The sequence below is a fragment of the Leguminivora glycinivorella genome, chromosome 9 (assembly GCF_023078275.1).
Source record: "Leguminivora glycinivorella isolate SPB_JAAS2020 chromosome 9, LegGlyc_1.1, whole genome shotgun sequence".
Classification (NCBI taxonomy): Eukaryota; Metazoa; Arthropoda; class Insecta; order Lepidoptera; family Tortricidae; genus Leguminivora; species Leguminivora glycinivorella.
This window is the reverse complement of record NC_062979.1, coordinates 12,975,053-12,989,628: the sequence shown is the minus strand read 5'-3', so window position 1 is coordinate 12,989,628 and position 14,576 is coordinate 12,975,053. Positions and strand designations below refer to the sequence as shown.

Sequence of the window (14,576 nt, the reverse complement as noted above, 5' to 3'; positions counted from 1 at the left end):
ATCTAGTAAAAATCAAGTTACTCACGCAATGTCCCTCCATGAACTGCTGCACCTGCCTCGGAGCCAAGAAGCCTGGCACGAGGAAATCCTTCCTCGGACTGAATTGTTCGACCTTCATACGACCACCTAGCTTTACCCGTGCGCCGGCGTAGTATAAGTTCCTGTTGAAAATGACTACAGTTAATTTTAGCTTTTAGACGTCATCGATGTATGACGTCACACGGGTTTTTGGAATTTCATAGGAATGGTGCGACCCACACAGTGCAGGGTACAACTTATTCCTTCTCTGTCAATACTAATCGATCGTCATCGGTGTGAATATGAGAAATCCCACCCGATTAAGGGCCGGTTGCATCAAACCCTCTGTCACCGTTAAAGCATTCGTTAAATTTTATTGTATGCGAAGTTCCATAGACGTCTGCTGCGTGACGATGATGTGTCTGTCAAATGTGGTTGATGCAACTGGCCCTAATTCGATTATTTTTTACCGGTACCTAATCGGTTCAGTGTTGCCAAAAGTTTGGGTGCGCCAAAGTTCATATAAAATTGTTATATAGATTATTGGTAGTCCGAAAATGTTCCTCATACAATTTTACATTATAACGATCATTATTTATAACAATTTTATGTTAATAACTATCGTAACTTCGAATGACTTATGTTCATAATGTCATTCATCATAAATACGTTTTATACTAATGTTTATGTTTATATACTTATTGATCATAACGATTGCGAGTAATATAATTTATCGTTATATTATTTTTAACAGAACAGACATCACATGTGATAGTCCAGTTAGGTGCGACGATGAGCGTAGTGAGGAGGAGCGTGTTAGGTTGACCGTGAGCGAACCAGAAACTAATTTTTAATGTAAATTGTATATGTCACTGTAAAAGCTTCAAGCGCGCTTCTATAAATGGCACAAGTTTTCATAGAACTTCCCCAAAACTTTTTAAATTATTTTATGATGAATGATTTTCTTAAACACAAAATTATAAATGTTATTAAATATTTGTATAGAATTTATGATTAAAAATTTTCGACTAAATGATTATTATGAACAGTGATAGTAGTACTATTGATAATAATGAAACAAAATTATGATAAATGATCATTCGGAGCACAAATCGGTATAAACAATAATTTTATAACAAATAATTTTATATGAGCCAATATGGACCCCAAAGGTTTATTTCTTGTACAAAAGGCCCCACATGCTATAATATACTCGTACCTATGTCGCGCGCAACAGGGCCATCCTACGGCCCTATATAAGTATAATCTCCTTCCGTTTGAAATGTAGAATACGGTTAATATGAGACTTACCTGTTACCAATCAATCTGCCTTTTATATTAGTCAGCTGTCCCTCGTTCAGTTTCGGGAACTTGTGGTACAAATACAAGCTGGCAGCGAACTTCAAGAAGGAGTCTCCCAGGGTTTCTGCGCGCTCCAAATTGGCTGTATCGTGGGAGTTGATTGTGGTAAGCGCGAAGAGAATGTCGCGTAGTTCGGGGCCCCGGCCCGTTGGCTTTAGGGAGAGAAGCTTGATTTTGTCGTTGTATCTGGTGGCAAAGAATTGTGATAAGAACAAAAAACCAATCTGATGTCAAAATGTAAGGTCAAAACGCAAGTAGAATCATATAAAAATAAAGGTCCAATGTTCTAGTATTAGCTGTCACTGAAATAGCACAATTTCGTTTTCTTTCAACCCCTTACTTACTGTGAGTGACACAGTTCATGTGTTCTGCCTATTCCTTTAGTGGCGGGAGTAGAATAGCGCGGCTACTGATGCCGAAGGTATTAATCGTAGGATTCTAAACATTTACACGACGCAGCCCCCACAGCGACCAGCGCGAAAGGGGCCACTCACTCTTCATCTACATTGAAAGACTACATTGAAAGATTACCATCTAAACGTTGACATGGGGGTAAAGACAATATTACTCACTAAAGTGGCGGTGGCAAAATGGCCGCTGCCGCTGCCGAAGTGTTCGGGACACGAGGTGGCGAACGCATTACCGATAACTGGGACATTTCCTCACGCGCGTATAAAGATACTGATACAGTATGGCCACTCCCGCCCCGCCCCGCCCATCCCCTCTCGGTTACCTCACAGTTACCGCCTGTCAAAAACGCGAACAGTCGACCTGTCATATCTCACTCATACAAACATGGTAAGCGTTCACCGACACCAGCTTAGAATGTGTGCTAAAAACGCGCCTCCTTCATATATTTGATCGCCAGTCCAGTGTCCGAGATGTGCAAGAAGCATCCCACATAGACCCAATGTGAAAGGAATGCAAACTATACCGGGTGGGGCCCGTAACAAAAGCAAAAAATTAATCTGTAGGCTGTACTCCTTACACTGACCAACATTTCTTCAGCGACTTTTAAAAATAACTTGTATTTTGTTATTTATCACCTTTGAAAGTTTTTCCTAAGAGGTAATGTACTGCGAATTCTGTTAAGTCTACAGTGTGACTGACAACGTCAATGACAACAATAGTGGCGTCCATTGAAGCTAATATTTATTTTGTATGAAAAATGATAAAATTAATGACTTCATAATTTTTAAAAGTCGCGGAAGAAATGTTGGTCAGTTTAAGGAGTACAGTCTACAGTTATTTTTTTTGCTTTTGTTACAGGCCCCACCCTGTATGTGTATAACCCTACTGTCCCTACTCACTTAAGTGGCGGTGGCAGAATAGCTGCTGCCGAATCGTTCGGAACACGCGGTGGTTACCGCATGACCGATAACTGGGACATTTCCTCACGTGCGTATAAAGGTACTAATCCAATAATAGGCTAGTTTCCTATACTCAAAATAAAATGTTTTATGCAGTGCACGAAATAAAACACCACATAATTAGAAGAAAAACATGGACAGTAGTTATGTTTAAATATAAATTCTATTTAATAAGTCAAAGAGAAAGATATAAAGTAAATGAATTGACCGTGACGTCACTCCTCAGTATTTCATAGTAATTCCATATTAGCAAATCGTTTTGACAGTTCTTAAAAAGAAGCTGATTTGACTAGTAGGAAACTAGCCTATTCTAAACATTATTAAGGAGTAGACTATATTACACTACTTACTTAAGTGGCGGTGTTAAGATAGCCGCACCACGGCGGGCGGGTGGTCTAGTGGTGAAGACGTTAGCCGCGTAGGCTGAAGACCCGGGTTCGATTCCCGGCTCGGCCACCAGTGGGTCTTGTCGTTTTTTCTTTCGTGTATGATACCTATTTCAATTTACAGTCTCAATCTAGTATTTTTCCAATGAGCATACTTATTACTCTACTTACTTAAGTGGCGGTGGCAAGATGGCCGCTGCCGCTGCCGTAGCGTTCGGAACACGCGGTGGCGAACGCATAACCGATAACTGGGACATTTCCTCACGTGCGTATAAAGGTGCTGACACGAACTCGTCGTAGCATTCTATGTCCATTAGTGTTACTGACGATATGTTGCGCTCTATGTCGATTGGTTCCATTTTTGCCTGAAAGTAAAAAATGTAAAATAAATTGTATGAGTAGGTAAGGTCAATACGGGTAAGTGTGTCATAAGGAGAAGTGGCTTTCACATTTATTGGGAGTTCATACGTTAACCACTAATCGTGAGTAATAAGTAGCAAAAGTATGAACTCACAAAAACCCCCGTGACAATGATTAAAATAAAATAAAAAAATAAAAATAAAAAGCCTTTTATTTCCTGTTATTATGTACAATGAAATCTTTGCTATTTGTTAGTAATTGTTAGTTTTGTCTCTAGTTCTAATTTATTTTTTTGTTAGTGATTATATTTATATTTTAGGTAAGTTTATAATTATATCTTTTGATAAACAGGAACCCCTTAGGTGAAGGCCTCTTAGAAAGCTATCCATTTTTGTTGGTCCGGCAATTTTTTTGATGTCCTCATCCCAGCGTGCATTTGGTTTTCCTTGACAATGATTAAAAAGGTCAAATGTGAAGGCGTCACACTTCTCCTTATGACACATTTTCTTAGATCAAATTAAACTATTTTCTCATAGAAGACACTTGGAAGCATTGGTAATTTTTTCTTTGTATATGACATTAATTTAATGTTTATGACACACTTACCCGTATTTACCTGATTAAATATTTTTAAGGGATTAAAAAGCTGCAATAAAGTAGAGGGTACGACAGACGGATAAAGATGGTTAATGTAAGCATCCAATAGAAACAGTTTACCAACCAATTATCCAATAAAAATCGATGTAAATTTTACGCATGCCATAAAAGTATCAATTTTGTAAAGGCATAAATGCCATAGACTAAATATCCATATATAGACGGCTGATCAGCGAGAGACATGTCGCCTAATGGTAAGCGATCACCACCGACTTTAGACACCTAAAACACCCGAAAGGTTGGTAGTGCGTTGCTGACTTTCAAAATGGGAATACGCTTCCTTGAGATGCTTATAATGTAACCAAATTACTTGATCATAATTGACATTTAGTGTCAAAAATCAGTCTATGGTAAGGCGTAATATCCTTTTCATCACACCCGCATTTTAAATGTGCTATTGCACGCAGGCGGAGCGTGAGTTATATAAAAATCGTTCTCCCGAGGGAATAATGAAATTTCTTGTACTGTACTTATCTTTTTTACATCTATTTACATATTTTTTACATTGCGAGTGTGATGAAAAACATTGTGTGTAACTTGGGGAGTATGAATATTACTAACTCGAGTCTTTACTGTAGTTAGTAATATTCAACTTACTGTCGTTAGTAATATAAAACTTCCTCCCCTTGTTGCACAATGTACTATTAAATTAATACTTACATCCCAAGGATATTCCTTGTTTATCTTTTTCTGTTGCAGTTGGTACAGACTTTCCTTCATGGACACGATTGGCCGACGAGGCGCGTTCTCAGGGTCTATGGGGTTATTTATCCTGAAAAATATTTCCTATGAGTTTTGTTCACTTTATCTGAAGAAAGAAAGTAAACGGGGTTTTAACTTTTTAGCCATCAAAGAGATGTGAATAAATACTACTACGCATATAGCAGGGCCAGCATATTATTGGCGCTATAGTATCTCACCGGATAGTAGAGGAGTGGAATGAGAATTTGTATGGGGGGGGTCATAATAATTCCCACAGAACCGAAGTTTGGTTTTTTTAGTTCTTTGTGTGTGTCTTTTTGACATACTAAAAATATAGTAAAATATATTTATGCAAAATGCGTTTTTTCGACCGCCAAAAGTTGTATGAAAAATTACTATGGAAAAAAAATCCTAAAATTTAAAAATCGTCTCTGGTATCAACTTATGGGGAATTAGGCGGCAAATTTTTTTATAGCGTTGATGTTTAGCAAAAATATAAATATTTTTCACTATTTTGGTAAAATAAAAAATGATAAAAATCATAAATTTGATGAAAGGAAGTAATTAAAACATAAATTTCAGCAATGTAATTTTTTTCATATGTCCCACACCATGGTAAATACGGGTACGATCCGCCTGGTGATTAACAGTTACGGTAGCCTATGACGCCTGCCAATCTAGAGCCTCCACATGCGCGTTGCTGGCCCTTTAGGGTACCTTTCCACTAGAGATGCGCAACGTGATAGTGTTTGATATCCACCAATCATGTTCACTGTTCACAAAGCGTAGCGCTAGTAGGAACGGGTTCGACTAAGCTGATTGTGGATATCAGAAGCATCCATAACACATCTCTGGTGGAAAGGCACCCTTAACAGTCCTCAGCTAGCTCGCAGGATAACGCGCGTCCGCGGGAGAAAATCCTCCTAAGCCTACATCGAAAACAGATGCCTTAATCTCGCTGTCCTAGGCTCTAAGTCACGCGGCCCCGGTAGCCCAAAGAAGCGCTGGCTGGACGTCGTGGGAGCGGACATACAAGAGAACAATCTCACGTCTAAGTATGCTGAAGACCGGGCAAAGTGGAGAAGACTGAGTAGGAAAGCGGACCCTGGCGCTAGGCCGGGAAAACGCTAGGTTGAAGAAGAAGAAGCCGCAGTGTGCGACCATATACGGGTCCAGGGTGTGTGGATGCGCAGATTTATGACTAGAAAAACCGATGATTATTAGGTTTTGGTTTTCTCTCGTGTTCGATATAATGCTTTATCGACAGTTTTTTTATGGGATGCGACAATTTATATACTTATATTGAACCCCACCAAAATACAAGTTCATGGTAAATACGGTTACCCAATAGGAGGATTTTTCTCCCGCGGACGCGCGTTATCCTGCGAGCTAGCTGAGGACTGTTAAGGGTGCCTTTCCACCAGAGATGTGTTATGGATGCTTCTGATATCCACAATCAGCTTAGTCGAACCCGTTCCTACTAGCGCTACGCTTTGTGAACAGTGAACATGATTGGTGGATATCAAACACTATCACGTTGCGCATCTCTAGTGGAAAGGTACCCTAAAGGGCCAGCAACGCGCATGTGGAGGCTCTAGATTGGCAGGCGTCATAGGCTACCGTAACTGCTAATCACCAGGCGGATCGTACCCGTATTTACCATGGTGTGGGACATATGAAAAAAATTACATTGCTGAAATTTATGTTTTAATTACTTCCTTTCATCAAATTTATGATTTTTATCATTTTTTATTTTACCAAAATAGTGAAAAATATTTATATTTTTGCTAAACATCAACGCTATAAAAAAATTTGCCGCCTAATTCCCCATAAGTTGATACCAGAGACGATTTTTAAATTTTAGGATTTTTTTCCATAGTAATTTTTCATACAACTTTTGGCGGTCGAAAAAACGCATTTTGCATAAATATATTTTACTATATTTTTAGTATGTCAAAAAGACACACACAAAGAACTAAAAAAACCAAACTTCGGTTCTGTGGTAATTATTATGACCCCCAAGGCTATATCTCCTCTACTACTATGAATAGATTTAGCCATGTTTGAAACTAAGCGACACACATATATTTGAAATGTTGGTTTGCAAAGATGTTGAAAGAACTGTAGCATAGTGTTACCATATGTTAATATGAAGTTACAAATATGAAATTTAATTGTGACTTCACGGAGAGCTGGATTAGCAAGCACACATACTCACTTATCGGGTTTCAATTGTGTATGGTCTATTCTAGGCTTCAATCTGTGAATGTATGCTTCTAGTACATAAATAAAATAATATCGGCGTGTTAAGGGTGCTTTCAAAAAAAAAATGTCGAAAGAATGTAAAATTGATAGTTTTAGTCGGAGAAATACTACACTTTCCGTTATCCAATAGATTTACCTATTTAATTCAAGTTTCAGTTAGAGCATCTTATTATCTAGATTTTTATAAGACTGGATTTTTGAAAACTAACTCACTAAATTAATTATGATTTTTTCTCTAATGCACGTTTAGAAAAACTCACGTATAGACCTGAATTAGTCGATCTTATTTGTAAAATTTGGACTATTTTGAATACTAAAACAGGTAAATTTAATATTCGTATATCATGTACTACAATCTTCTCAGACTACATTTTTATTATAAGGTTTTGAAAAAGAGTAAACGAGGCTAAGAAGATTAATTTTTTTTTCAGAAATTACCTAAAATTAAGTGCCAATTTCTTTGACAATCTACATCACATCGAAGTAATTTTTGTACTTAATTAATCTGCAACGTTTGCTTAAATTGCTGTTATGCCTTAGTGATTACAAATTGCTATTATTTATTTTTGGCAATTTTTTGAAAACGAGCCTTCACTGGTACAATTATTACCACTTTTGACATTTTCTCATATTTTGTAAGACCAAGTAGAACAAGTCCTATAATGTGATATATATTTGTAAACTACTCGCAAAGCCCTTTAATTTTATACCACACACGGTATGATCAAGCGTTCGGTTGCAATTTCACACAAAAGCCCTCTTAAGAAATTCCTGTTTTCCTTTCGTCACTCTACCCCTTTCTGTATTTCAACTATGTTAATCGTTTTTTTTTTTAATATTTAAAGAAGGTACCTTTAGGCAAGTGCATCAGTCCATATTGAGTGTATTTGGTGATTTCAGCGCGAAGGTCGTACGCAATCAATAACATGTGAACTCTGAAATAAATAAAAAAAATTGAATTTGATTATAGCAGCTCATTTATAATATGGTATTCGTTAACTTTCGATACTTGGACCGGGAAATATGAATACTTTAAAGTTAATACTTGATATATGATATAGAGCTCAGCGTGTTAGGGATGGGGTGGGAGGAGGTTACCCAAACTGCCCAAGACCGGAGTAAATGGAGAAATATGATTCGAGCCCTACTGTACCCCAGCAGAGGGTAACAGGATGAAAAGAAGAAATGATATTGATAAGAAATAACATCATTTGTGGCATTAAGGTTCCGTAGGTTCAGAGAGCGGTGGTTTGAAAATTCGTAGCGCTTTTGTAGATAACAATACTGTTGCCAAAGAATTTGTAACAATCTTAGAGTTTTTCGGGGGAACTTATATATTCGAATGCTATTTTTAACCAATATGAAAAGTCCATTTTAATACCCGTTTGGGAACAAAAAAAAAGCAAATATCTACCTGTGTATGATGCTAGGCAGCATTGTAGCTTTATACCAAAGTACTCCCGGGTAGTCATACTTCACACAGAACTCAGGAATGAAGATCTCGGTGAAACTTTTCGGTTTGTCGTCACCCTGTGATACTGAGATTAACTTCTTTTGTTTATCTGTGAACGCGTTGATGGTGGCCGCTCGGGGTAACAGGCAGTTCATGCGAGTTGTTATGTTGCGGACCTGAAAGTAAAATGTTAAAATGTAACTTATTTGAAAAATGTGAAACGAAAATGGGACGCCACGTTAAAGTTTCGACCAAATAAATTACCTTCTAGCTTTTTTTTTTTCATTGTAATTATTTAGCTTTGGCAACGCATACCCTCTGTATATAACTCAGCTTTCAAACAAAAAAAACTACATCGAAATCGGTTCATCCGTTTGGGAGCTACGATGCCACAGACAGACAAACGAACAGACAGACACGTCAAACTTATAACACCCCGTCGTTGTTGCGTCGGGGGTTAAAAACTAAGCTGTGTCACATTTTTCGGGATTAAAAACAAAGCAAAGAATTTTGACAAAGTTGTTTTTATGTTTAGGTTGTAGATCACATTTATTATATTTTTTAATTCAATCAAAGATGTTTTTTTCTTAGACCACATTTAATTCAGTTACCGACTCTCTTTCAAACTTCCACCACTTTGTGTCGCTTAACTTCAAAACTGGGTAAATACACTCTGCTATAAGGTTGATTATCTTTCAGATCACATTGTACTTTTTATATATTCAACCTTAAAGCAGAATGGAAATCCATTCTGCTTTAAGAGCGCTATGACAAAAAAAGGCGATATATTGTAAAATGTACAATATTTATCGGCAAAATTGTACACTTTACTCATACTAAAAGACAGTTAAAGTACTTGTTTCAGTTAGAAAATCTAATTAACTGTCGGTTCATTAAAAAACATATGGATGAAAAAGCGTTTTCAATTAGTAATGATTTTTTTTCTGATGCTCGTTTAGGAAAAACCGCGCGAAGCACAGATTTCGGAGCTCTTATTATGTACAATTTGATAAGCTCACTCTCATAAATGCGGTAAATTTAAATTCCTAATATCTTGTACTTTAGGCCCATTAAACAATATTTATCATTTAATCCTTTGAAATTGAGAAATTGAAAGTAAAACGAACTCAATTTTGTCTTGAAAATACATCGAAACAAGTGATCATTTCTCCGAAAATCTACATGTTATCGAAGTTATTTTAGTATATAAATAATCTGCACAATGTGCTTAAACTGCTGTTATCCATTTGTCGTTATAATATTTTATCATGATTTTTTGCCAATTTTTTGAAAACTAGCCTTCCTGTCGCTATTTTACCGGCGACGGACGCCTGCGATTTCAGTGCCGCGCCGGAGCTCGAGGAGGTAAGACGTATGTCGCTTTGGTCTCCGAGTTTTCATCGCAAACGTCGAGAATATTTATCGTTGTGTGGGTCGGACGCCTTGTTTATACACGGGCTATCCTCGCATTGTGTGTGTGTAAACAGCGACCAACGAATTTGATCCTAGATCCGTAAATATTTGCTTTTGTAATACTTTGTTATGTTTGAATGTTAAAGTATTACAACATTGTGATGATAAAAATGTGAAAATTACAATACGGTCAAGATGATAAGACACATCAAGATGGTACTCGGGATCTGATGATGGAGCCAGAAGGTGGTCACCAGTACCAGTGAACCATGTAAGTAAACGACTTCGTGTTTAGGCTCGTTGGGTTCGTCTCAACAAGACCTTTGACAAGAGGTGGTACTCAGGGTCTGATGATGGAGCCAGATGGTGGTCACCAGTACCAATGAACCATATAACTAAACCCAGAGATGGGGAAATCGTAATCGATTCCGGATTACACGATTACTTGATTTTACTTTGTAATCTGACACTACTGGGTGTCAGATTACTTGTAATGTAATCAAGTGAAACGGTAAATTACCATTACATGTAAAGGAATCACTAATCATCTATACAATCATTACTATTACCAATAATTCGGAATCATAGTCGATTCAAAATAACTGAAATTATTGACTTGATTACTTTCAGATTACGAATATGTAGTACCTCAGATTGCTGACTGTCACTTTGATACAAAAGTCATCATGGGTGTTGTAAAATAGGTTTTAGGGGGTGCTGATTCCAAAATTAATGACCAATGTGGAATCTGACATAGCTGACTGTCACTTTGACACAAAAGTCGTCATGGGTGTCGTAAAATAGGTTTTAGGGGGTGCTGATTCCAAAATTAATGACCAATGTGGAATCTGACATTGCTGACTGTCACTTTGACACAAAAGTCGTCATGGGTGTCGTAAAATAGGTTTTAGGGGGTGCTGATTCCAAAATTAATGACCAATGTTCAATCTGACATTGCTGATTGTCACTCTGACACAAAAGTCGTCATGGGTGTCGTAAAATAGGTTTTAGGGGGTGCTGATTACAAAATGAATGACCAATTTGGAATCTGACATTGCTGACTGTCACTTTGACACAAAAGTCGTCATGGGTGTCGTAAAATAGGTTTTAGGGGGTGCTGATTCCAAAATTAATGACCAATGTGGAATCTGACATTGCTGACTGTCACTTTGACACAAAAGTCGTCATGGGTGTAATAAAATAGGTTTTAGGAGGTGCTGATTCCAAAATTAATGACCAATGTTCAATCTGACATTGCTGACTGTCACTCTGACACAAAAGTCGTCATGGGTGTCGTAAAATAGGTTTTAGGGGGTGCTGATTCCAAAATTAATGACCAATTTGGAATCTGACATTGCTGACTGTCACTTTGACACAAAAGTCGTCATGGGTGTCGTAAAATAGGTTTTAGGGGTGCTGATTCCAAAATTAATGACCAATGTGGAATCTGACATTGCTGACTGTCACTTTGACACAAAAGTCGTCATGGGTGTCATAAAATAGGTTTTAGGGGGTGCTGATTCCAAAATTAATGACCAATGTTCAATCTGACATTGCTGACTGTCACTCTGACACAAAAGTCGTCATGGGTGTCGTAAAATAGGTTTTACGGGGTGCTGATTCCAAAATTAATGACCAATGTTCAATCTGACATTGCTGACTGTCACTTTGACACAAAAGTCGTCATGGGTGTCGTAAAATAGGTTTTAGGGGGTGCTGATTCAAAAATTAGTGACCAATTTGGAATCTGACATTGCTGACTGTCACTTTGACACAAAAGTCGTCATGGGTGTCGTCAAATAGGTATCCGGAGGTGTTTGAAAACTAATGACCAATTTGGAATCTGACACTGTTGACTGTCACTTTGACACAAAAGTGATCATGGGTGTCTTCAAATAGGTTTTCATGGGTACTGATCTCAATATTAATGATCAATTTGGAATCTGACATTGCTGACTGTCACTTTGACATAAAAGTCGTTATGGGTGTCATCAAATAGGTTTCCAGGGGTACTGTGCAATGTCAGGTTCCAAATCGGTCATTACTTTTTAAATCTTTTCATTAATTTTGGAATCAGTACCCCCTAAAAACTATTTGACTACACCCATGATTCCTTTTGTGTCAAAATAACAATTAGTACTGTGAGATTCCAAAATAGTCGTTAATTTTGGAATGAGCACCCCCGGAAACCTTTTTGACGACACCCATGACGACTTTTGTGTCAAAGTGACAGTCAGCAATGTCAAGATTCCGGTCATTAATTTTCAAATCAGCACCTCCGGAAACCTATTTGACGACACCCATGACGACTTTTGTGTCAAAGTGACAGTCAGCAATGTTAGATTCCACATTGGTCATTATTTTTGGAATCAGCACCCCCTAAAACCTATTTTACGACACCCATGGTGACTTTTGTGTCAAAGTGGCAGTCAGCAATGTTAGATTCCACATTGGTCATTAATTTTGGAATCAGCACCCCCTAAAACCAATTTTACGACACCCATGACGACTTTTGTGTCAAAGTGACAGTCAGCAATGTCAGATTCCACATTGTTCATTAATTTTGGAATCAGCACCCCCGCAAACCTATTTGACGACACCCATGACGACTTTTGCGTCAAAGTGACAGTCAGCAATGTCAGATTCCACATTGGTCATTAATTTTGGAATCAGCACCCCTAAAACCTATTTTACGACACCCATGACGACTTTTGTGTCAAAGTGACAGTCAGCAATGTCAGATTCCAAATCGGTCATTAATTTTTAAATCAGCACACCCGAAAACCTATACTCGTGGTATATGCACTTGAAATGTGAAAGTGAAAATGCTAGAGTGACATGTAAACCACGAAGTTGTATAGTCATATTGTTCATTAGTATTGGTGACCACCATCTGGCTCCATCATCAGACCCTGAGCACCACCTTGAAGTAATTAGAATTGTATTTGTCTTATTTTATCATCATATTAATATATACTTTACTCTAATACTTATCATATAACAAAAGCAAATATTTGGGATGGGGTCTACTTTTATAATTATTACTTTAATTTTTTAAATAAATTATAACATAATTGATATTATTTCGCGCTATATTCTCGTATTTTCGTACAAAATAATGTTTATTAGAAACCAAAAGTTTATATCGAGATAGTAGATTGTGGTTGTTATCAAAATTCCATAGAAAGGATCAAGATTGTTTTGTCCATTATTGTAGTGCGAGCGAGTGATAAGACGTGCTAGAAAGGGTCGGCATATTGGGCTCGCGCGGCGGGTAAAATACCTAATTTCGTCCGACGCCGAAATGTTATAACGCTCTTAAGGTTTGAAGTTAAGCGACACAATTATGGTTATTGAAATAAAATCTCTCCGTTTCGTCACATTATAATAAAGAGTATCGTACAGTATGGCCACTTCCGCTCCCCGCTGAAAGTGGCGCCCACCCCCTCTCGGTTACCTCACAGTTACTTTTCGCATTACATCTGTAAGACACAATCTTCATTTATAAATTATGGTAAATTATTAATATATATGAAGGAAAGAGGATCGAGTATTATAGAGAGTTACTGTCGAAGTAAAATGTGTAATCACAGTGCATAGACTGCCATCTCTCGACACAGGCTTAAAACTTTTGAACCTCAGTTTTGACAATTTGACCCATATTGTTAACTTGATATGTGTTAAAACGTCAAATATTAATATTAGCGCCATCTAGCCGAGCGTTCTCCAAAGGTGTAACGCCATCTAGGTCACCGTACCCTTTTCTCTATGGCTTTGAGGTACATTTTTTTCTTAGACTTTATCCGTCTATACGAAGTTATATATGTCTTTGATATGAAGGAAAGAAAATAAACTAACCTCAAGCAACGGCTGGTCCTTTCTGCCAATAATCTCCAGGTGGTATTTCGCTGAGTAGTATTGCTCATAGGTGTCATAAGACGAGTCATCGAAAGCCGACTTTGGAGTCATATACTCTATCACGTTCGACACTATGTACCTTAAAACGCAAGATATAGGTGTTCTATAAGTATAAAAGATGCATAACTTAACTTATTTAGTGGCCGCAAAGCATTAAATTAGCACTGCAACGCGTTGCGCTTATTCGCTTAGGGCCACTTGTACCAACGAAAATGGAGGGTTAACCCACCATTTTATATGCAATTTGACAGATGACAGCCCACTAACCCTGAGTTAAGTGGTTGGTGCAAGTAGGCCTTAATATCCTAAATGCTTACCGCCATATTACCTGTTCAAGGTTTTCTCAATAGGCTAGTTTAAGAAGTTCCTCAAAAAATAAGTCATCACCAGCAGCTATTATTATTAATGAGAACCTGTAATGTCTCACTGCTAGGCAAAGGCTTCCCCCCGCTTTTTCCATTCCTCCCGGTTTTGAGCAGTGAAAAGTTTAAATTTATGATGACGATCAATTGAAAATAATTGTATGATTTTTTTTTTAAGAAATTTACCGGCTCGGCAAGATGGCGCCTCTGTACCAGGGTGTCACTACAGAGTATTGGTAATCTTCTTGCGTCACTTCCAGCGCTTTTCTTTCCTGAAAGGAACACAACAAAAAATATTAGAGGAAAACAT

At 37.7% G+C, this 14,576-nt stretch overlaps 1 protein-coding gene across 1 annotated transcript in view; it reads right to left on the bottom strand.

The window, feature by feature from the left end:
* The window catches only part of LOC125229852 (endoribonuclease Dicer), a 101,936-nt gene that overhangs the window by 59,231 nt on the left and 28,129 nt on the right, over positions 1-14,576 (bottom strand). The window contains exons 19-26 of the mRNA XM_048134791.1: positions 14,453-14,538; positions 13,845-13,983; positions 8,535-8,749; positions 7,968-8,055; positions 4,814-4,939; positions 3,308-3,501; positions 1,330-1,566; positions 26-161 (exon numbers count right to left, since the gene is read on the bottom strand). Of these exons, the coding sequence (XP_047990748.1) occupies positions 26-161; positions 1,330-1,566; positions 3,308-3,501; positions 4,814-4,939; positions 7,968-8,055; positions 8,535-8,749; positions 13,845-13,983; positions 14,453-14,538 (1,221 nt within the window). The remainder of the gene's footprint in view (positions 1-25; positions 162-1,329; positions 1,567-3,307; positions 3,502-4,813; positions 4,940-7,967; positions 8,056-8,534; positions 8,750-13,844; positions 13,984-14,452; positions 14,539-14,576) is intronic.